Below are 23,589 nucleotides of genomic sequence, written 5' to 3'. Positions count from 1 at the left end.
GCGCAGAGCTGACGAGAGGGAGGCGGCGCCGCGAGATGGCGGCGCTGGGGATGGGGCTCGGCGGGCGGCGCTGGGTGCGGGCGCTGAGGAGGAGCCCGGTGCGGGTCCTGCCGCCGCCTCAGGAGCCGGCTGAGGAGCCGCGGAGCCCCGTGGGGCCGCCCGCTGTGGAGCGGAGCTCGGCCGGGCCGGGGCTGTGGTACGAGAAGGCGGCGCCCGGTGACGGGAGGCTGCGGTGAGGCGAAGCCCGCGGGCGGCCGGGTCCCCGCCGCCGGGCTCCTGTGGTGATTTTTTTTTCTCTCTCTTCCTCAGAAAAGTGGTGACCGTCGCCAAGTCGCGGAGCTTTCGGGACCGGCACGGGAAGGTGCTGCTGGAGGGGCTGCGGCTCGTCAGGGACGCGCTGGAGGCCGGGGCCGTGCCCTGCAGTTTGTTCTTCAGCGCCGCCGGGCTCCTGAGGGAGCTGCCCCAGGAGCGGCTGAAGGGAGCCAGCCTGGTGAAGGTGAAGTTTGAGGAGATTAAGAGCTGGTCCGACCTCGTAACGCCACAGGGGGTTATAGGTAAGATTCCCTAAGAACCATCACCACAGCGTGCAAAGGGAAACGTATCCAGCGCTTCATAAGGGGATGGTGGCAATCCCTGCACCAGCAGCTCCTAGGCAGGCTGGCGGTGTCACAAGTGGCGTGATGTGAGAGCCCACTTCTTTTTGGCCTGCTGTGATAACTGTGAAAGTGGCTGATAGACTCAGTGGAGGTTGCTAACGCTCATTTTTAACAGCACTGTGCTCACGCTCCACTGGGAAATGGTGCTTACTGTGAAGTGACAAACTCCTCACAAACTTCCTTTAAGCAGTGTTTTTCCTAAGGGTTTCTCTAGCACATCTTCAGGGAAACCTGGGTCAGATTAAGACGCAGCCCTCTCCTCGGAACGTATTACCCAGGAGCTCACCAGCATTTTGTCTCCTCAGGGATCTTTTCCAAGCCTGACCCTGCCAAGATGTCCTACCCCGCTGCCCAGCTCGCCAGCTCGGTGCCCATGGTCCTCATCTGCGACAACATCCGGGATCCAGGAAACCTGGGCACGGTCCTGAGGTCTGCAGCTGGAGCAGGGTGTGAAAAAGTGCTGCTCACCAAAGGTAAGAGCCTTTCTCTGGGGGGAAAAAAAGCTTAGTTTAACAAATCAGGGATAGGGCAGGTGCTTAAAGTGCTCAGCAGTTACTGAGTCTTTGTCAGAGCTGCGGCACCGTCACTTTTCCTCCCCTCTGTCTCAGGGTGTGTAGATCCGTGGGAGCCAAAGGTGCTTCGTGCAGGCATGGGAGCTCACTTTCGCATTCCCATCGTTGCCAACCTGGACTGGGAATCTGTCCCCAGCAACCTCCCTGCCACCGTCCAGGTCTGCGTGGCCGACCACAAAGACCCGGGCGCTCAGGCTGAGGCAGAGCCCGTGTCACAGGGAGCTGGCAGGCCCGGCTCCGCTTCTGGCAACCCGAAGACTCCTGTAAAATCCAAACCCAGGGCTGCTCCTCCTGAACACGAGGACGGGGAAGGAATGGCAGGCGGCTGCACCCCCGAGCTCACCACACGGTATTACTACGAGAGCTGGATCCGGGCTCCAGCGGCGGTAGTGGTTGGTGGAGAGACCCACGGCCTGAGCCTGGGCGCGCTTCACCTGGCAGCCAGCACGGGTGGGAAGAGACTGGTGATCCCCATGGTGCCTGGCGTGGACAGCCTCAACTCCGCTGTAGCTGCTGCCATTGTGCTGTTTGAAGGGAGGAGGCAGTTGCTGCAGAGGAACAAGCAGGAGGACAAAAGGCAGAAGGTCCCTGTAGGGGGCTGAACCGCTGAGACTTGGGTGCTGGAGCAGCATCTTTTCCTTTTGGCACTCCCCAGAGGAGGTAATAAAATAGCAGCTTGGTCTGTTTGCTTTGTAATAAATGAGTAAATTACGTCAATAAATAGCTCTGGCAGAGGGGGAGCCAGCCCCACTTGCTCTGTGCGAGTTCAAGTGAAACATGAGCAGATTTGGGGCCCCGTCTTACCTCTCTGTGTGCTGAGGGCGGGATGAGAGCTTGCCCTGTGCCTCTCCAGGGTGGCAGAGGGGTTAGAGCTGCGCTCCCACCAGCCCCACACAGCTCCATCAGTGCCAGGATGCTGCTCCTCTCACCGCCTCTGCACCGTGCCCACTGATGCTCCGCTGCTTGTCGGGGGACAGCAGGGCTGGCTGCAGCTGCTGTTTTGGGGTCAGAAAGGCTGCGTGGCTGCCACCAGAGCAGATGCTGCCCATACTTACCCAAAGCCCGTGCCCTAACCGGTGCCAGGAGCCGCGCACCGAGCCGCAGGGTGTCTGAGCTCCAGCACTGGTGCCGCTGCCGGGAGGTGGCAGTGTCTGGCCCCATGCAGCCGCCTGTGCTCTGCAGCTGGGCCTCAGCGTGGATGAATTATGAATGAGGGACGGGAAGGGTGGGAAGGGGGAGCTGCGGGCACTGCTGTGAGCGTCCCTTGGAGGGGAACGAGGGTCGGGGTGCTGGGAAGGAGCCCCTGTGACCCCCTCACGGGTGCAGGAGCGGGGGCTCCCCCCTGGGCTCCACTGACAGCTGCGCGCCGATGGATGGCTCCTGTGGCAGCGCTGGCTGCCGCCTGTCCTGCTGTGCGTTGAGAAAAGCCTCTGCACTGGCTGTGAGCTGCACAATGAGCTGGCTCTGCTGGCTGCAGTTTCCCGTTACCACGCTGAAATCATCGATGGCGGCTGCTCGAGAGACCCGCCGAGATTCAGCCTCCTCAAGCCCAAACCCTGGTAGCTGAGGGGCTGAGCAGGCATTAGCTCCAGACTGAAACTGCTCCAGCCCACCAATTTCATCTCCAGAGACCGGTTCCAGTTCTCTTCCCATCAAACTGACCCCAGATGACCCAGTTCTCAGGCGGAAAATTGCTGCTTCGCTCCAGCAGCTACCAGAGCGGCTGCGGCGGCGCTGCCCATCTGCGCTCACGGCCTCTCCGGGAGCCCCAACCACAATGTCCAGAGGGGAGCGAGCATGGGCTGGGTGCTCCCTGCCCAAAAAAATAAATAAATCAGCTGCTGCCATGTGACCAAACAGTGCAGACAGCGCGGTGCTGCTGCCAGCCTCAACCCACAAACACACCGAGATTGCCCGCAGAGCAGCAGCAGCCCGCGGCACACACCGCGAGGTGGCAGCGGGGGCTGGAGGCCGCTCTGCTGTGCACAGTGTGAGGCAGAAACGGCTCCGCACGCTCCCTTAACCCTGAGGTGGACGGCGTTCCTCAAAAATCCCCACCAACAGGCGGGGGAATTGGAGTTAATTCATCCCGTCAGCTCGGCCCTGCTGTTGCCGTTGCGCTCACCCCGGCTCCTGCCCGCGCCTCGGCCCCACGCGGCCTCCCTGAGCTCTCCCTGCGCCACCAGGGGCTGCTGCTTCCCGAGCACCCACGAGTTCATCACCGAACGCAAGAACCTGAAACACACAGCACGGTTTATCCGATCCCTGCCCTTCCGCACCGCCTGCCTTCCCCAGCTCCTGCCGGGGCGGGTCGCGCTGTACGGGCGATAAAAGGGCAGAGGCTGCGGGCCTGCCACAGCTGACAAACGAGCTGAAGGGAAACGCGCGGCTCGCACAACGGCCGCCATTCAGCACGGCTCCGGGACGCCGCCCTGCCGCGGGACACTGAGGGGAGCGGTCCTGGGGGGCCAGGAGGCTGCACCCCCCTCCCCGTGCCTCCGGAGCAGCGGCTCACAGGGGCACGGAGGAGGCAGCGGCCTCGAGCGAAGGGCAGGTCCCTTGTGCCGGGCACCCCGCCCTCACCCCCACAGCAGGACGCGGCAGTCGGCACCTCGGAGGTCTCGGTTATTAGCTCGGTTTTATTACAAAGTTCCAATCACCATGTACAGTTTTTACAATGTCACTTTTCAGGGGGCTGTGCTGCTAGGGACTGGGGAGGGATTTTTTTTTTTGTGTGTTTTTTTTTTTTCTTACTTTTTTTTTTTTTTTTTTTTTTTTAAAGAACAGCACCATTAATGTCGGGTTTGGGACACGCCTACGAAAAAACAGCTCAATCGACTAACATAGAGGGGCGGACAATTCATACCAGAGAGAAGGAGCGAGAGGGAGAGGGGACAGGGAGAGCACGAAGGGGAGACCACGGGGAGGCAAGGGCAGCCTGGTGGGGTTTCTCCTCCTGGCCCAGGGCAGGAGGGGGACATCCGTGTGCCACGGAGGGGTGGACTCCCCCCGACGCGCGTGGCCAATGCTTCGTAAGGCTGTCGGTGTGCGGGGTGGGAGTGGGAAAGCTACCCAGGAGGTTCTCACCCCGAGGAGGAAAAGCTCGGCTGCGCTGCGGTCTTTCAGAGGTTGTCAGCAGTTAAGACTTTGTCTTGGCCTCGTCAGGGCACCGTTACTTGAGCGGGAAGGAAAAGGGGGGCGAGGGACAATTTCCTTATTGCTTCCTTAAAGTAATTTAGTCAGCAGAGATCGTAGGAAAGGAAAGAAGTGGGAGAAGGAGAAGAAAAGAGCCCCGAGAACCCCATCCACTGCCTGATGCATATGTTGGGAAGAACACCATGCAAAAAAAGATTTGCCTGCTAGCTAGTGCCGTGTATAAAATAAGGATACGGTAACAGTTCTGGCCTGGTTATTAGAGAATATATCACCATGAAGCACAAGCGAAGTCTCCAAACGCCAATGACTCCCTGCTGAAAGTGCATCTCAAGGAGTTTGCTTAGGAGAAGGATTCACTGCGTAGAACAAGGCACCACAAGAAGGTTGGATACTGGGTCGGGCGTGAGAACACGCTGGAGAATCCATGAGCGGCAGAAGAGAGACCTAGTTTTAAATAACGTCTGTGGGCGCAGAACCCCCCTTAGATGGGCTCGGGTTTTAGCTTGTCTGCTAGAAAGTCGCTGACGAAGGCTTCCACGATCTCCGGCGTGATCTCCTCCACATCCATCACGTACTTGGCCCTGGCCGACATGTCCAGGATGGTGAGCAGCGGCGCGGCCTCGGGCAGGTTGGTGTAATCCCGCAGGGAGTCGGTCATGTCGTCCTGGGGGCCAAAACGAGAGGCAGAGAGGAGCCATCAGCGGAGAGGCACCGGTCCCCTCAGCCACACTGATCCCTGCCACTGCCCAGAAAACGAACCCACAATCGCCCAGTGCTGTTTCTCACCCCTCTCTGGTCCCTTTCCTCCCTTCCTTCAGGCACCCCCTCACCCTCAGCCCCCCGCTGGCTGCCAGACCCCGACTCCAGAGGAGCCGGGGGCCACCACGGCCCCTGCCTCACCCCTCCCAGCAGCCCGCACAGGGCCTCGAGCGTGCAGATGGGGCAAATCAGGAAACGGGAACAAAAACGCTGGGTTTGAGCCAACTGCAGGACTCCAAAAGCAGACCCATGAGGTCTGAGGGCACAAAGGACGGAGCACACCTGAGCAACGCACTCAGCACCGGCTGCCTTCACTGCAGCCGCACAAATTGCAGCTCTCAACAAAGGGAAAAAACTCATTTGTCACCGCCGGGGCTGTGGAATTCAATCACCAGCGCTGGGGTGATTCATCTCCCGCAGCTGACACTGACCGCGGCGGGGAGACGCTGGGAGGAATGGGGTCGACCCCACAACGCGTGGCATTCGGAACCGGGCATTTTTCCGAGCTGTTTTCCAACAGCAGCGATGGAAATAAAACGAATCCAGAGGCAGCTGGTGGCTCTGCAGCGCGAGGCGGTGGCCGGCAGGGTGGTTCCTATCGCGCCTCCCCTTCTACTGCAGGGGTTTCTGGCGCAGGACCACGTGGCGGGGAAGGGAGAGCGGGGCCGGGCCTGGGACCTCGGTGCTGGGGCACTCGGCCGCCCCCGAACGCTTCCCACCTCTGGGGCCAGCCCGGAGCAGAGGTGTTGGGACGCCTCGCCCTTGATTTGATCGCTGCAAAGCAACTGAAATGTTTTAATCAATGCAAAACCGGCCCAGAAGGCGCCGGGAGAGGAATGGGAGGCGCCTGCTCCGGCCGTGGCCGGGCTGCTTTGTGCGCTGAGGCCGGCGGAGACCCGGGGCCAGCAGCCAGGGCTATTGAGGTGACGGATGAATGGGACGTGCCGGATGCTCCCCATTCTTCGTCCCCGCTGCCGCAGGGACGTCGGGAGCCGCATGAATAGCAGCAATGTTTCAGCTGCAGCCGGCGAGCGGGAGGAAAACGCTTCACAGGCTCTTGGGGGTGGGGGGGGGAAGGTCCCGGGACCCTCCCAAAGCAGCCTTCCCAACAAGGGGCTTATTCAGGGGCACGGGGCTGAGCCGGGATGCTCGGAGACCCGTCACGGGAGTGGGAACGCCCGGGTGGAGGGGGCCGAAGGGGCTGCGGGCGGCAGTGGTGGGGGCTCACCTCGCGGGGGGAGCCTGGGTGCGGCGTCGCAGCCCCTTTGTGCTCCGGGTGGCTGCGGGGAGCGCTCGCACTGCGGCGGTGACGTGAGCGGAGGCCGGCCGTGCACGGCGGGCAAGCAGGCGCACAGCAGCTCAGCGGCTCCCACCTGCCTGGATGCCGCAGGAGGGGAGCCAGGAGCCTTCTAGAGCCTTGCACAAAGCCTTTCGAGTGCTCAAGGCTGCAGCAGGGCAAAGGGCTGCACGGGAGACAAGAGCAGCCCATTCCCCCGAAGACCAACGGCAGACCCGCACATCGATACGCGCACATCGTGACCACCAACCCAGCAGAGTGGTGGCTCAGCACGCTCCTTGTTCCACACAGGGACAGGCCCGAGAGGAGGGAGCACTGCCACAAAACACCCAGCACCACGGCAGCCAAGCCCCAGGGCCTGCAGTTCTGCTCTCTGGGCAGCCCCTGGCCGTCCCCACAGGCAGTTTTTTGTCTGCTATCAGGCACAGAAACCAGCCCAGCCCACGGGATGGGGGCTGCCTCCCGCTGCAGCCCATCCTCCACTGGTATAGCAGGCAGGGACCAGCACGCTGCAGGATGCCCAAACCCGCCACGGGCCAGGCTCCCCCACACCCAGGGGCCACCCCATCAGCCAGGCGAGTGCACCCTGAGGTCCCTCCTCCTCCTCACCGGCCAGCCGGGATGAGGAAACCCCTCTCCAGCAACCCAGGAGGGCTCTGCCCTGGCAGCCTCTCCCCCTCCAGGCAGCCCGGGATGAGCCTGGCCCAGCTCCCGGCAGAGCCCACGCCGCCGGCTCACGCTGGCACCGCCGCGCTGACTTTGGGCAGCTGCCAACCCATTAGGGAAGAGGCTGGAGTGCCGGTCCCTTCCCGCTGCTCGGGGTGGCAAGAAAAGCAGCAGCACAGCAGCGAGGAGGGAAGCACGGCGGGGCCGACCTGGCCACCAGCACGGACTGGAGGCAGAGCCCAGCCAGGTTTCCTGCCCGCGCAGCTGGCGCACGAAGCCCGGTATTTGAAGCGGCCACACGGGGCTGGGAGCCGCAGCGTGGGAGCTCGCTGCTCCTTCCTGCCTCCCAGGGCCTGTCCCTGCCTGTCCCTGCCGGTGTTGAGGCTTTTCTGCCTCTGAACAAGCACAGGAGTCAAAGTGCTGAGGGTGATCCACAGCAAAACCTGGGGGAGAGCCCCTCAGCTGCTTTAGTCCAGCACAGGCTGCACGGGGACTGAGCCAGGACTCAGCTCCAGCTTTGTTCCATGTCCCCAGCTGGCTGCAGTGGCTCCGTGCCTCAGTTTACCCGCCTGGAGAGCAGGGACAACACCACCCAACCCAGCTCGGACCTGGCGGGAAGCACAGCAAGACTCCAGCCCAGCAGCTACCGAGAGGCCTGGCTCGGCAGCACAACTGCCAGAGTTTGCCCTGGCGGGGCAGGACGCAGCCCCGTGCTCACAGGGAGCTCTCACGCTCTCCTCCCGCTTACCTCGCCCGCCACAAAGAAGAGCAACGGTGCCTCCTCGTCTTTGGCTTTGTACTTGGCAATGATTTTTTCGGCTATGGGCTGGATCAGTTGTTTCGCTGCCTCCGACTCTCCGTCGTCCTCCGAATCTGCAGGGCACAGCCGCGGGGAGACGAAACAAAAGAGAGGACACAAAGAGGAGGTTAGGATCAAACGGATGCGAACAGGCCGGGGCGCAGGCAGCTCCATCCCATAGCAGCACCACGGAGGAAACAGGAGCCCGAACGCGCAGCGCCAACTTCAAAGCCAAGCGGCTGTGTAGCAATTAGGGAGCCGCTGAAATGCGCTTTTCATGTGAGACAGGGCAACATGTCACAGAGGAGCAGCTCCTGCTCCCAAATATTTTACCACTCGCTCCCCTGGTGCTGCTGCTGGTGAAGCACGGGGACAAACAGGCGCAAAAATAAAAATAAAGAAGCTGGGCCGCAGCTTGAAAAGCATCGGGATGTTTTGAAGACCAAACGAACGAGCTGATCTGAGGCCGCCTGCCACCCCTGCCCGCCACCCACCATCTCTCCACCTTGGGACTGCTGCTCGGCGGCTTTGCTGCTCGAGCCTCCGCGGCGGCAGCTCTGTGAAGGCAGCTTTGATTTGACAGAGGTAGAGTAGAAAGAGATGGAAACATCAATCAAACGCCAGCCACCACTGAAGTTCAAATACCGAGTCGGGAAGAGGAGAGACAGCGTCCTTGAACAGCACCTAGATGAAACGATTTCAATTTGGGGACAACTTTGAGCATTAAAAAAAATATATAAAAATAATAATAAAAAAGCAAGGAAAGGGCTCCCGGTCCCCTGGCAGCGTGCAGCTTGTGTGGGCCTCGATGGATCCAGCCGGCAGGCGCTGCCCACCAGCACAGCTCTGCCTGAGCTTCCCTCTCTGGAGAAGGGGATGCCGAGGACACCGCCCGCTGCCTCCTGGGGTCTGTCCTGCGTGGGTGACAGTGATAAATGCGCGGAGCCGTGGGCTTTACGCAGTGATTGATTTTTCTGCTAACAAATGCTGCTGGCTACACTCCAGGCCAGCCCTCATCATTCTGGCTAACCTAGCCCCAAACTGTCCCGCGGCGGACGCACATCGCTGGTGATTTATTCCTGCCCGCTGCTCGCCGAGCCTGCTGACACAGCCCCAACCTCACACGCGCTGCGCTCGGCGCATCCCAGCTCCCTCCCCAGGGCTTTGGGCTGCTGGGGGTGCTGCTGCCTGCAAAAGCTGGGTCGGGACTACCCAGGCACCATCTGACCTCGGGCTCACAGCCTTAAAGCTCAGGTAGAAAACTGGCACAAAGGAGTGAGCTCCAAATGGAGCCTCCAGCCCCACGTCCCCAGTGCCTTGGTGCTGCATCAGCTCTGTCTGCCCGAGCACAGCGGCTTCCACCCAGGCTGAGCATCCTCTCAGAGCCGAGCGAGAGCTACTCTAGAGCCCTCTCCCAACAAGCTGTTTGCAGAAAGGTGATAGAAAAACTTCGCTCAGAGCAAGCCGAAAATAACCCCTCCCTTCCAGAGGCCTGCAGCCCCCATCAATCACACTCAGCGTGGCGAGCCAGTCCTCCCAGCTTGAGGAGAGTATTTTTGGCTCTGCGCTCGCATCCCCTGCTGGGTTCTACTGAATAAATAATCAGGGTCAAAAGGAAATCTGAAAGGGAAGATGGGAAAGAGTAAGAGCCACGTTATAAATGCTGCAGAAAAAGGGTTTTTTTTTGCTAACAAAGGGCGTGTGAGGAAGCAGGACAAGCCCTGCCCGCGTCCCAGCAGCCCCCGCATCCCGGTGGGCAGGCTCAGGGGGATGCAGGCTCTGCAGCAAACCCCAGCGCGCTCTGCACAGCGTTCCAGGGACAGACACGCTCTGAAAACCAGGGAAATTGCAGCTTCTTGTTGAGCGCCCGGAGCTCCCTTGCTGGCCGGGCCGCTGTGCCTGGAGCACACGCCATCAAAGCCAAAGCGCTGGCGGGATTTCACCAGCTGCTGCTGGAGGGAAGGGGCCGGGACAGCCCAGCTGTGCTCCAGATGAGCTCTAGGCCCGCTTCCAACCACGGCTGAGCTTCATGGGTGGGTTAGCAGTGGCAGAGGGACACCAGCTTTCAAGGGGGAAGCCTGCTCTGTCCTGCAGCCAGCTCCCCACGGAGAGGGGATACCCAAAGAAGCAGCAGAGCCAGCAAGCCGCCCTCTGCCACGGCCTCGCTCAGCCCAGGGATTCGAGCCCTGAGCTGTGGTTTCCAGCACAGAGCTGCAGTCCCTCCTGGAGGCACCTCCCAGCCCATCCCCTGCCTCCTCTGAAACATCCCCCGAGCCTGAGGTCTCAGCTCCAGGAAAGGCCCTCCTCATCCTGACCACCACCAGCGTATTTCCAGCGCTCTCCAGCACTGCTTAGCGATCCCACCACAGCCACCACCGAAGCATCTTCTGTGACAGCTCCTCTCCGCTGCAAATTGCTGCTCCACCACATCCCTCAACACTGCGGGCTGGAGCTGCAGGAGAATTACAGACACGAGGCTGTGCCATGAGCATGGCTCCAGCAAATTCCCTGTGAGCTGCATCTCTTACAAGCCAGGCTCTAGGAACGTCTCCCTCCTGAGTCCCTGGAGGGGACACAGCGAGCTGGCAAGCCCCCAGGTCACCCAGACCCTTCCCCGTCAGGACTTTGCTCCGTACCTACGAAGAGAACGAGGCAGGGCCCCTCGTTCAGCTGCACAGCGTTGGAGTCCGTCAGCTCCAGCACGGGCTTGGGGTGCCAGGGGAACTCCCGGCACTCGACGTCGTTCAGCACCTCCACCCGCCCCTGCCGCGTGATCACCTCGCCCTGGGAGTCCAGCACGATGAGCGTCGGGATGCCTGCGACGGGAGGAAAACACGGGGTTAGTGCCAAAGCAGTAATATGGGAACAAGAGGGTGCTGCCATCACAGCCCGCGGGGTGGGAAGCAGGGTCCCGGGATCCTGTTTCTGTCCGAGGAGAGCTCTGGAACTGAGGAGGCAGAGCAGGAAGCCGGGAGGCAGCCTCTGGCATCGCCTGCCCTTCCCTGTCCGAGTGCAGGGAGAGGTCACCACTGCCTGATGCAGACGTTCCCGCGTACAGACCGTGCTGACCCTGCCCAGAAGCACCGGGCAGAAAGCTCCCACGTGCACGGCAGAGCTGGATGACCCCAGCTTTGAGACACACAACTCACAGCAACACACACAAACCTTCTCGCAGGGCAGACTGCACGCAGCGGCGGCCAGGAAGCAGGGCGTGTTTGCTCCCAGCAGAAACCCCCACGTCTCAGCAGCCGGGAACTCCTTTTTGACCCCCCCACACCCCTTCCGACCCTCAGAAATAATTGCCTGGACCTTTTCACAGCACGCAGATGTGTCTGCCTGGCCATGGATGTTACTGGGACGCCGAACCGCACGTGGTGAGGCAGACACGGAGGCTACAATTACCGACTGCACCCCCTCCGACACCGGTCCCCAGGCTGCGAGGAAGCACCACGCTGAGCAGGAACAAAACCAGGGAGCATCACCAGGCTCTGCTGGCACAGCTGGCCCCAGCCTGACAAAAGGGGACGCAGAACCCATGGTACGGGGCTCATGGAAAGGGAATTTTGCTGTGGACAGAGCCTTGGTGTCTTGGCAGCACAAGGCTGCCAACCAGCACGGCAAAGCCAGCGAGCAAAGTGCCCGAGGCTGCCACCAGCTCCCAGGCACAGCTGGCAGGGAGGCACTTCTGTAACACATACACAGGTTAAAACGTTTCTCGGGAGAAAAACAACCACCACGGGCTATTAAACACAAAGACGCAGACCTCACCCCAGCTCTACAACCCCTGAGCTGCAGCCTGCCAGTGGCTAGGAGTGGGGGAAGGCAGACCCGGTGTCATTTGTGCTGCTCTTTCCCTCCCTGAGTCCCCAATAGACTGAGAGCCCTGCTCTGATCACAGCTCCGGAGCCGCTGGCTACCTCCCACGCTGCAAATCCATTTTGCAGATAATCACTTCACCTTGTATTACTTTGGAGCTGGCTCCTAGGTTATGAGAAATGCCGTCCTGACGGGTTTGCACATTGCAGTTCCAGCCGTGTTTGCACCAGCAGCTGCTCAGAGCACAGAGGACCCCGTTACTGCAGCCCCCCAGACGGCACAGGGACCACGCAGAGCTGTGCCCTTAGCCTAAAAAAGAGCCTGAGATCTTGGACAGAAAGCAGGCATCCAACAAACGGGTGTAGGTGTGCACCCGAACAGCAAGATTCAGGGTGTGTGCGTACGTGCTGACTCCAGGAGACTTTGCTGAGCCTTCCCCGGCCGTGCCACCAGCCCGCAGGATGATGGCAGTGCCATGTCCCTGCCAGGGGACAGCGTGGGGACGGATGGAGGAATCTGAGATTCCCTCACACGCCGGTGCCGGGCTGCAGATCGCTGGCACACAGCCAGACTTGTCCTGTTGTGGGATGGAGGTCCTGGGTTCCTTGCTTCTGCAACAGCAGCCCCTGGGAGAGGGAGGAACACATGCACTCTGCTTCGTTTGGGAAAGAAAACATGAAAAAAAAAGGCAGATAATCAGTTAAATATGTCCCTCCATACAAAGAGGGACAAGGCAGAGCTGCCACAGCCCTCCCAAGGATACCGAGGCTGTGCAGGATCCTCCAGGACCTGCTGGGTCTGGCACTGCGCAGGATGGGGTTGAGGGTGTCCGAGCACAACAGCCTTGCATTAAAACAAGCACCTGGAAACGCAGCCAGGGTGGGTGTGGGAAGAGGAAAGGAGAGAGGAAGGGCTCCCAGCAGTCACTAATGGATTTTTTTTCTTCCTGGGATTACTGCAATTTGGTTGCAGTGGGCGTAGCGTTCATTCATCCTGCCTGGCTGCAGCAGGCGTCTTAAGAATGGTCTTCCAGGAAGTTTTCAGCACATATTTTAGTGCTACGAAAACACAGCAAAGGCATGGGCCGGTTCTGCTTTTAATCCTGCCTGAAAGGAGCCCTGTGCTGCCTCCCTCCAGGAGCTCTCACCCAGCCAGACCGGGCTCTCCCCCCTGCAACACCCGGGCAAGCATCTCACGCAGGACACCTGCAAGTATCAGTGTGAGCCTGGCTGAGGTGAGGGGCTGAGCTGGGCACACCGAGGCAGCGGCACAGGGCTGGGTTTGCAAACACGGGGCTCCTTTTTGGAACCAGCTGGATTTTGCTCAACAAGCCCGTGTTTGTCTCAAGGGAAACAGATGTGCCGTGGACCTGCTCAGAACCATCGCTTTTCAAATCAGGACCGGCAGCGGCAGTGCCCTAAGGATGCCCAGGTCCAGCTGTTTGCATAAAAGGGATGCTTTGAGGGTGAGATTTAGCACAAGGTACCCACTGCCAGCCGGCCGGGCTGGCACCACGCAGTGGGGACACCAGCTGGTGGCTGTCCCATCTGATACCGCCCCGAGGAGGCTTTCAGGATGCACAGCCACAGTTGTGACAAGTCCCCACAATGTGGCTCCAGGGAATGAACTGTGTGGCACATCAGTGGGATGCTGCTCTCAGGACGTGCCTGGCCTTTACGTGGAACGCCTGGGTTTGCACTAACAGCGCTGTCGGCTGTCCCTGGCGTGCATGAGGCTGCCCCAGGCACCCCCAGACTGCAGGAGTGGCACTGAAAGTCAGCAGGAGTGGCTCACGCTGGTGACTTCATCTGGAAAACACACCGAGGAGACAAAAAAACATCCCGAAAGGAAGGAAGAGGGAGACAATTTGATATCAGGCCCCGAGAGACAGGGGTCAAGCGGCCAGCGTTACTGCCAGGCTCTGCTGTCAGATCCTCGTCACTCGGTCTTCGACCCAATCGCTATCAGGCATCACCTCCTCCACCCAGCAACAGCCTCCCGATCACAGTCAGCAAACTGAGGCAGCTCCAATCCTCCCACCCTCACCTCTCAGCCCGAAGATTAATTTTGAAAACCACATTTGTTAGAAACACTCCACCAAACCGTTTTCTGTGCGGGAGAAACCAGCGTGCTCCCCCCTGCAGCTACTGCCAGCTCCCAGCACTGCGCTCCTGTGTTTGTACAACAGTGGGTTACTCACGAGCCCTCTGAATTCGAGGCATTTCTCTAGGAAATACACGGACGTCTGTCTGTCCTGGCCTGCCTGCAGGTCCGGGCGAGCAGCTGCATTCCCCTCATTCCAGCCCAGACAGCGCTGCTCACATTCCTCCCCCTGCGCGGGGCTGCGCGCGCCGGGTTAGCTGCGAGAGCCGCGCAGGAGCAGCGTGATGGCTGGGCTTGCAAATCCTAAGGGTATGCCAAGAAAGCGATTTTCTATCACAGAAAGGCTTATTCATTACCTGCTGGTATTCCAAACAGCTCCAAGGCAGGGAGAGGTTAAACAGACTGGGAGGAATTGGGCAATCTCACACCGGCCCTATCCTGCAAGGCACGAAGTATCACAAAATACTACTGCAGCCAAGACAAGCACATGACGATCAGCATCCCGCATGATTCGGATCTTTATCCTTTTTTAACTCCTACCCCTTTCCCAAACGCAAATACAAAACTCACCCAGAAAACAAAACTCTAAGATAAATCATCTCGGTTTAACGTGTTTGGGAAATGCCGGTAACACAGCAGAAAACTTGGGGCTGATTTTGTGATTTTCCCTCTGTTAGGAGCCGGGGGCCGTGCCGGATCCATGCGTTTCACCTTTTCCCTGGCACCAGAAGCTCCCCACAAAGCTCCGGACTCCTTTCTGGCCCCGTGTGGTGAAGGCTGAGGCTGCTGCAACGCTTCTGCCCCTGCTGCCACAGCCGTCGAGCATTTCCCGAGCCGTTCCCGAGCACTGCTGAGCGCTCTCCTGCCTTCCCAGGCTCCGTCCTTAAACACCTCATCCACACCTGCTAATCCTGGTGTTCCCCCCTCCCTCCTCACCCACAGCCACCACTGTTATTTCAGTGCCTTTTGGGGGCTCCGCTAATTGCCGTGAGCCCTAACTCACGAATTTCCTCATCAAGAAGCATCGCGGATCAGACTCTCCGCCATGAATATTGTATAAGCTTTGGATGAGAATTAGCATCGACGGGCTCCGTTTGACTTTACGCATCAGAAAATGGATTCGGCTCTCCTGGGGCTAGCGTTTTACGAAAACACAGGGGCCAAATGATTTGTTACTGAACCTGGCAACACATTTATTTATTTATATATTAAAAAGCCATATCCGACATGGAAATCTCATCTGCATTAAGTCTGTTGGCTGAGCAATGTAAATCGCCATGAGCAAAACGCTCAGAGAATACACCACCGGGTTTTATCGCTGTTTTTTCACCTCTTTAGAAGAAAGCTCCAGAAACCCGGTACAGGAAACCTCTCCTGGCAGTGACTTCCCAGTCGGGCTGCGGAGCGGCCGGCGGGTGCCTGGAACAGAGCCCAGGGCAGGGGTGAAACAAGGGGTTTCTGAAGTTCCCCCGAGCAACTGCAAATCCCACAGAGCTGCAGTGGAGCCCACAGGAAACTTTCATGAGCCCCAAATCTCTCCTAGGACACACAACGTGGGGCAATCCCCACCCGAGCACAGCATTTGTTACCGCTCCCTGTCCCGCAGGGAGAGGAAGGGGACTTGACCTACGGCGGGCACCACGCAGCCCAGGAGCAGCGCACACAATGGAGAATTATTTCCAAGCAGCCACGACACAAGAAACGGCTCTCTCTCAAGACAGTGCTGCACCCAGCAGCAATTTAATATAGGTGGGTAAGGCACAGCCCTCTGACTGCACTGGGGTTATGAATAGAGGCATTCAAGCAAACCCAAATAAAGGCCAATAACTCAACTTACATCTTACACTGAGTTTTTGAATGCTGTAGGGGCCAATGGAGGACTAAACCAACACGAGGTCTGACCGTCCTGCTGCCTTCCCCGCTCAGCAGCTTAGCGCTGCGCAGGAAGACAAGTTCTTTTGTTGTCCCAGCTCCCGGAAAAGCTCCGGCAGCCTTACAAAAATGAGAGGAAAACCCACCCTGCAGGCACAACCCAAAGCACGTGCTCCTGCGCAGAGGAAGGGAGAGGGCTGCACGGACGCGCGGCGCGAGGACCGAGAACAAAGGCAGCTCCGGGGAGCAGCGCGGCGTTGTCCAAGTTTCGCAGGAAACAGGGAAAGCCAAGCAGGCACTCGAAGAGCAAAACCAGAAGCACAGCAACAAATAAACCGAGGGATGCTGGAGGTGAACAGTAGCGTTTTTAAGTTTTACTGGAGATTCAGGAAAAAGACAAAGTTAGCGCGGCCATTAAAAGACAGCAGAGAGGAACTGCAGGAAGTTGTTTCTTTGCACCAGGCAAAGACGAGCAGAGCTGAGATCAGTGACACCGATCTGAAAACCCAGCGCTGTGTGAAACCACCAGGATGGTCACTGGGACATTTCCCAGGTGACACGCTGCTGCTGGCACGGAGTTGCAGCTCCACAGGGGGCACTCAGAGGTGCAGTTACAGAGGGCTTAAAGGACGTTGGGCAGCACGAGAGCCATCCGTTTGAGGAGAGGCAGCTCAGATTGCATGCAGCTGATTTTTCATTTAGGTGGAATAACCACCAGGGGTGATGAGACAAGCCCGTGCCATCTAGCTCTGCTTGCAGAAAGCTTTGGACACGGCCTGCTGCGACAGCCCAGACTGCAAACAGGCAGGCACCTGCCTGCCGCTGCGCTCCCACCATCACTCCTAAGTCAGCAGAGGATGAGGAGTCAATGCTTGTGCAGGATAAACAACAACCCAGTGCCCCAGGAAGCAGCACGAGGGTTCCCCCCAAGCCTCTCTCCCTCTGCACAGGGTAGGAACCGGTCCCCTTCTGTGTTTCCAAGTGACTCTGTGCGTCGCGCTTTGTCCTTGCGGAGAGGTTCCTACTGCATGGAAAAATTGTGACAAAGAAGCAGGGCTTGCAGTCAAACATGCCCAGATCCCAGGGTCAGTGTCCCTGGAAAAGCACCCCTGCCGTGCAGAACCAGAGGGGTAATATGGGAGCTGTGCCGGCGAGAAGGGATCAGGGCACAGGGGAATAGCAAATATTTACATTTTCAGGTCAGCACACAACAAAGAGAGACATTTAAGGAGACAGCGGCTGGAGTTAAAGGGAAAGCTGTTGTCACCGTTTCCCTGGCTACAGCACACTCAGTGCTGAAGTATCCGTGTCTGGACACCTTATTTACAGAAAGTCCCAGTGAAACTGGCAGCAGTCCTGCAGAGCTCAGCCGAAACCGGCACTGGAGAGGTTTGTGAGCGGGCCGGGAAAAAGGCAGATGGATTTGGAAAGCTTTTGCCCCATGGGAAGGTAATTAAGAAGCAAACTGATGGCTATTTAAAGCTACCTAACAGTTATTCTTGGTTTGAGGTCAGAGAACAGAGCGCAGCGATGGCACCTGAGCTCACCCCAGAAGGGGGGTTCGGGGAGGGTTCCAAGGAGGATTATTTCCCCTGCCCACTGGGTTTCAGCCAAAAGTTCGTATCAGCAGAACTACCCCAGTTAAGTCAACATGGGTGAATAACCTGATCTAAACACTCTCAAGGGTTTGGTCACTCCGGGACCCTTCTGCTGAGGAGGCTTTGCAAAAGCAACACAGGCAAATCCAGAAGGGTGGGACCACCAGGAGGGTCCCCAGGCCCTGGGGCACCTTTGGCAACACTCCTGCTCCTCTGCCCCCCCCTCACCAATGTTTCCCTGAAACATTTGAGAAGCACACAAACTGCAGCAAGACCAGCAGCAACTTATCTTCCAGTCCCTGAACCACGGGTAGAAACTCTGTGTATAGATGGAAGGCTTCCTCAACAGCCATTTACCTCGCGTGTCTCTGCTGTGCAGCTTGTGAACAACGCGCTGGTCCCCAGGAGGGCTGCTGGGAGCTTTTATCATATTCAGGACACTTTGAAAACACCCAGACAGAGCAAGCCTCTCCCCTGCCCCTCCGAGCAGCCGAGGCTGCTGGATTCTGGCACTGACACATACAGTAAAGGCAAAGCCATGGTTTACATCAAACATGTGCTCTTCTGTAATTCATGTTACTAACATAAACCAGATGCCATCTTCCTCAGCCTCTGCAGAGAATGATCGCCTGCCTTTGCATTACATAAAACAGCAAGAAAATGAAATTTAAACCTTGAAGAAAAAGCAAAAATAAATAACTCAGTAATTAGGCAAAAAACATCCAAGCCAAAAACAGCTTCCAAGTTTCCAGGAAGAATTAGGTTGTTTATGGAAGTCCTGTTTCAACTAACAGCCTGCCTGGCAGGTGGTAGGAATGTGAGTTTGTGGAGAGCAGAAACATGAGGCAGCTCTGCCTGGGGCACTGTGCTTTGCTCTGTTTTCTTGTTTTAGTTAAACAAGAGGAGACATCACAAATATTCAACAAAAGCAGCAGAAAGGAGAGCCGCGGGGGCCTTTCCTACCTTGTATGCCGTAGAGTCGATTCAGGCGCGATCGTCTGGCCTCGTCAGCATACGGGACAGCTACCCAGGGCATCTCGCTGAAATACTGCTTGAAGGAGTCCTCTGACCTGTGCAACGGGAACAGCGCAGGGAATCCTGAGTGCAGCCCCTCTCTCTGCCACGCTACTTTCCCTTTTCCTCGTTAAAAACCCGGCCAGCAAGGGCCTTGCTCCATTTCAGCAAACCCACCAGGCGAGGGCTGCTAGGAGGCATAAACCTGGGGAGAGCCAGACTAAAAGCCCTCAGTCCCTCACAAAGGGGTCTGCACTGCATTTTTTTTTTTCTGATATTTTAAACCCTCCAAGACTGGTTGCCGTGGGGCAGTCAGCTCTGCACTTACTGCATTACCTGTCTGCACTAACGAAGAGGATCTCAAACTTCTGGCCCGCCTCCTTGATTTTCCGGTAGGACTCCACCAGGACCCTCGTGAGGCTTCGGCACGGTGGGCACTGCAAAACAACACGCACGTGAGGATGCTGTCTCTCACCTCGTTCACGGGGCCTGGCTCGCACCCCAGCACGTCTAGACAAGTTTCAGGCCATCCCTAAAAGCCAGACACGATCTCTTCTCTACTGGAGCCTGGAAGCGGCCTTGAAAGCGGCTGGTGCTTATGGTAAGAGGTCACTGACTGCTTAAATCGCCAAAGAAACCTCTCCCAGTTTTAAAATCTAAAAATTCTTCCCCTTCTGAAGGGTCAGCTGAGGGTGACCTGCAATTGCAATGCTGCTGGCTTCTCCCAGAAGGACCAGGACATCTTAACTGCTTAAACACCGACAGGACCGAGATCTTCACCCTCCTGCAGAGCTTGGCAGGGGCTGCACACCTTGTCTGAGGGCTGCAGAAGGGACGCCTGGAGCTCCACGTCTGCCCTGAGCTCGCTGCAGTTGCCCTGCAGAGCACAAACCACTCACCCAGTGCGCGGAGAAGTAGACCCCAACGTGAGAGCCCTCCAGGGCGCTGCTGTCTAGCGTCTGGCCGTTGTTCCTTAGCAGAGGCCCGGCAACAACTTCACTGAAGGGTTTTGGCCCCCAGGGGAACTCCAGACCTAGAAGAGGTTGGGATTAGGGGTTGAAAAAACAAAAACAAATTAAAAAAAATTTAAAAAAAATAGCAAGATACACACGGAGCATTTACAGTTTCAAAAAGTTACACTAAAAAAAAACATTCTGCTTTCTAAAAGATATGTGAGGTGCTAGCTGAGGCATCCTGCCGAGGTCCATCCCCACCCGAGGGGGATGCAGAGCTGCTCAGCTCCCTGGGCACCACCAGGGCCATGCCCCAAGCTCAGCACTACATCCAGGGCCACCTCCTTTTCACAGGGACCTGCACCCTGGCCCCAGTCAGGGCAACTTCTGCTTGATGAAGCCAGCTCTGGTTTTGTGCCCAATAATGCATCTTTGCCTTATCCACGGTGTTTGTTTTAATAACAGGGGCAAGGTGGTACGTGCTCAGGAATGCAGTCAGACTGTTTGCCCCTTCCAGATAAAGCTGCTTTGCCGATTCCAGGCCTCACACCCACCCTGCCTCCCGACCAGCTGCCTTTCCACGCAAACAGGGAAGCAGATGGTGCAGGACACATCCCCGCAGCCCTAATTCCTCTGTATTTAGGGCTATAATCTTATCAATTACTCGTGTCACTGGGCTGTTTTTTTCTGAAGTTGGACACAGGGACCTGTAGAACACAGGCTAATCCTCTGCACCCCAAAGAGAGCACGTGTGCACATGCAAACACATGCTCCAAATCATCCGCTGCCAGCTCCCACAGCAATCGATCCAGCCACTGAGCCAGAGATGAGGCAACATCACAGATGGCTCAGGCCACAACTGGTACTTGCTGCACAGTTTCTGCCACCAGCCACCACGTTCGATATCTACCGCGTGGAGAAATGACGGCTGTCATGTGAAATCACACGTTCGAAGGGCCAGGTTAACAGCTGAACGTCAGCCTTGCAGAATGTGGGAGTGAGGACACACGTCCTGCACATCTGATGCACATCTTTGCAAATTTGAAGAAGACGGATTCAATGTGAACTCCCAACACACCTTCACAAACTGAGAATGGTGGCGTTTTTCCGTCTCGTTTGTAAATAATGGGGAATTCATTACCCTACCAAAGCTCTGGTGTCAGTGATAAGCACCCATCCCGTATTTTGGAAAGATTTGGCTCCCAAGGTAGGGGAAGTCTGGGCCCTCGGTCTGTCTAGCCATGTGCCTCCATCACAGAAAATCCAAACTTCATGTTTCACTTAGTCTAACTTTTTCCTCATTAGCACTTCAGACAAAAATCCTGGAGGGGAAGTCTTTGTTCTCTTCAACAAGCAAAACCAAAACACAAGATCTGGCAGGAACGATGCAGAAAATGTTACACTGAAAATAATACAGTGCCTTGATTAGTCAAGTATGACAATAGTTGTTTGTTTCCTTTTTTTTTTTTCTTTTTCTTTTTTTTTTTTTTTGTTTCTTTTTAAACCTCCAAGGCAATTCAGAATGAACCGAAATAGCAAGGCAATCGCGTGCCAGTGTCTCCAGGGCACACAGGACTCCAGGTCTTACCTTCTGGGTCATCTCGGATTACCAGGAGGCCGTTCCTGCAAACCACCTTCCCGGTGGAAGCATCGATAAATATCAGGGAAGGAATGTTGGAGACTCTGTACTTGTTCCACAGCTTCAGCTGCAAAACAGATCAGGAAGGGAGAAGAAGAAAGATGAGCTTGGCAGCACGAACAGGAAGATCGCGGGGCATTAGCATCTTTCAGACAAGAGGTCAGAGGTAAGCAAAGAGATGGAGCTGACGCTTCAGCAGCATATTTGGAAGCGTCTTTCCGTGGCCCCTGGCACAGCCTGTCCTTCCAGCTCCTGCAGAGCCGTGCCCCATCCTGCCAGCCCTCTGCACCTCAGGCTGGGTGAAAAGCACCGGGAGCCACGACCGCGCCGTCTCCCTCCTGCTGCAGGCTCGCACAGGGGCGTAGGTGAAGAGCTTCTCCTCCGACCACATCTGCCTCTCTTTGCAAGTAAAATGGGGCTAATGCTTACCAGCCCTGCTCTGTACTTTGAGGTCTTTGTTTAGAAGACATGGTAAGCACAAATGCTTTTAATGCCACTGCTCTGAAGTAATTTGTAACGCTTCCCTGGCTGCTTCCTCCTCTCCCATTTCGATGTTCATTAAACAAACTTCACAATCCCTGCCAAGACACAGCCACGCTCAAAACAAGGCCAAAACACAGAAACACGACTCTTTTGCAACTGGGAAGCCCCAGTTTTGTTCCTGGGAGCTGCTTAATAGGTCTGGCATCAGCCTGGGGGCTGCACGGCACAGCTCACCCGTAACGCACTGCCAGCCTCCCCGCGGCCCTCCGCCGGCCACGAACAAAAGCCCTGCATGTGGCAACGGCCACGTGCTGCATGTCCCGGGCTAGAGTTTGCTGTTTCCTGGTCATTTTGGCTGAGCAGTGAACTATCAAGCTCTTGAATAAAACCAACCCATAGCACGGTGCCCGAGGGGAAGGAAATGAATCGCTCCCTTCCCCTGGTCGCTGTCTCCAGCTTCCAAACAGAGGCAACCCCACTACTTCTTAAGATATGAATGATTTGGGGAAGAAGGGATGTGAGCTCATGAAAGGGATGCAGCGTTCAGGCAAAGCAACCTGACCTCTCTGCACTCTCTCCAGAGATCTGGTGAAGGGGATAAGTTGCACCCATGTTTAGTTTCGATGGCACTATATTAAATACTTTTTTCAACATCTTTTTATAAAAGACGCCTGAGTGAGTTACAAGAGTTCACCTACTTCCAATGTGGTGTACTCAAAATCCTCCTGGGTCTAAAGGAAAGCGTTAGCACTGATCTAGGAAGATGCAATTGATCTCCATCTACTAGGACCTGCAGAAAGACAGGGTTTTGTGCTCAGCCCACCAGCATTAGGTTTCTGACAGACACATTTCTCGGGACATATCAACTCATTCATAATGCTGATTCACAAACCAAACGGCCCTGGGCATGAAAAAAAAGAACAAAAATCAGACTAAATGCAAAACAGCCCCCTTGCACTGAGTGTGGTCAAACCACAGAAGGTAAACCCCAGTTCTGTGAAGTTTAAAGGGTGGGGAAAAGCTCTTTATAAGGATCACAAGCACTTATGAGGGTGCTGCAAACAAAGGGGAAATTACAGCTAGCAATCGGATAGTTCTCCTTAAATAGTTGCTTACATTTCACTTCATTTCGCCAAGCCCTTTGTATATGGAAAGCAGCTCCCCGTAGGGCACCGCAGCGTCTTGTAGCAGCTCAGCTTGGCTGAGGGAGCCAGCAAGGACTGCACATCGCAGCCAAACAGGCAACATCAGCTCGCTGCCTCGAAGGAACGGGGCTGGAGCAGCGCAGACCAGAGGATAAAAGGTTTTACCTTGCATCTGCACAAGAGCCACGACTATTGCATGTCTCTCGACACCACCACGCAGCAATCCCAGGCCACCCCAAGCCTCAATGCGGAGATCCAGGAGGTTGGAGCACTTCAGGTTGCTAAAAAGCACCGCGCTGATTCTCAGAGATCATCCCCTTGAAGAAAGGCACTCAGCTGCTGCTACTGCCAGGGCTGTCACTTACACCATCACACGACACGGGTGAACAAACACGACAATTGCCTGCATGACGACCCGAATCGGGTTGCCATTTTAAGGCCGGTTCTAAAAGGTTTGAATTGCAAATTGGTGGTCTTGAAGCACAAACCATATTCATTTTGATGTCTCTATCAGAAAGCACGTGAATGCGCTGTTTAAAGGCAGAGCAGTTCGACTCGATGATTCTCCTGTGCATTAGGAAAGCTGATTGGAAATGAGAAACGCATGCACCGAAGGACGAGCGCCAAGATCTACCACCAGTCCCACAGCGAGGGCCCCTTCCTCCAGGCTCGGCTTTCCAAAGTGCATCAGGCACTACTGAGGAGCGAGCCCAATGGCTCCTGTTCCTGCATTTAGATGCCTTAGACAACAAAAACCCAGCAAGCTTCTTACAAGAGACTCTTTAGCTGGGCTTTTGGATAAAGCAGCCCTGGATACCTCCCTCAAGGATTGCCACACCAAGCCGCTCTTTTGTGGTCAAGCTGCAGCTTCCAACAAAGACAGCCAACCTCCAGGTAAAGCCTCTGAACAAAAGGACCACCTCCCAGTAAGTTACTCGACCAGTCAGGTGTCCTCGGAGCACAAAGCTGAGGATTTTCACTCACGCAGTCTGGAAAGGAGCCTGAGCTCCCGCTTGGTGGAAATACCAGGATTGCATCTGCGGTGTCAGCTGGCCACGGCG

General features: G+C 56.8%; 2 protein-coding genes across 3 annotated transcripts in view; one reads left to right on the top strand and one right to left on the bottom strand.

Annotated features, from left to right (window-relative positions):
- Positions 1-33: 33 nt before the first annotated feature.
- Positions 34-1,957, top strand: MRM3 (mitochondrial rRNA methyltransferase 3). Its single transcript, XM_084299907.1, has 4 exons — positions 34-232; positions 310-554; positions 962-1,129; positions 1,265-1,957. Exons 1-4 carry the CDS (start codon positions 36-38, stop codon positions 1,828-1,830), a joined length of 1,176 nt encoding a protein of 391 aa, XP_084156033.1. The 5' UTR covers positions 34-35; the 3' UTR covers positions 1,831-1,957.
- A 1,897-nt stretch (positions 1,958-3,854) lies between these two features.
- NXN (nucleoredoxin) overlaps positions 3,855-23,589 on the bottom strand; it is a 52,195-nt gene continuing 32,460 nt past the window's right edge. For both annotated transcript variants that reach the window (XM_084299642.1, XM_084299643.1), the window contains exons 2-8: positions 20,850-20,967; positions 19,208-19,341; positions 18,645-18,745; positions 18,258-18,364; positions 10,542-10,721; positions 7,855-7,979; positions 3,855-5,048 (exon numbers count right to left, since the gene is read on the bottom strand). In XM_084299642.1, coding sequence (XP_084155768.1) covers positions 4,866-5,048; positions 7,855-7,979; positions 10,542-10,721; positions 18,258-18,364; positions 18,645-18,745; positions 19,208-19,341; positions 20,850-20,967 — 948 coding nt within the window. In that variant the 3' untranslated portion in view covers positions 3,855-4,865. The remainder of the gene's footprint in view (positions 5,049-7,854; positions 7,980-10,541; positions 10,722-18,257; positions 18,365-18,644; positions 18,746-19,207; positions 19,342-20,849; positions 20,968-23,589) is intronic.

The sequence above is a fragment of the Netta rufina genome (genome assembly GCF_964035555.1).
Source record: "Netta rufina genome assembly, chromosome: 21".
Taxonomy (NCBI): Eukaryota; Metazoa; Chordata; class Aves; order Anseriformes; family Anatidae; genus Netta; species Netta rufina.
This window is presented reverse-complemented; position numbering and strand designations above follow the sequence as displayed.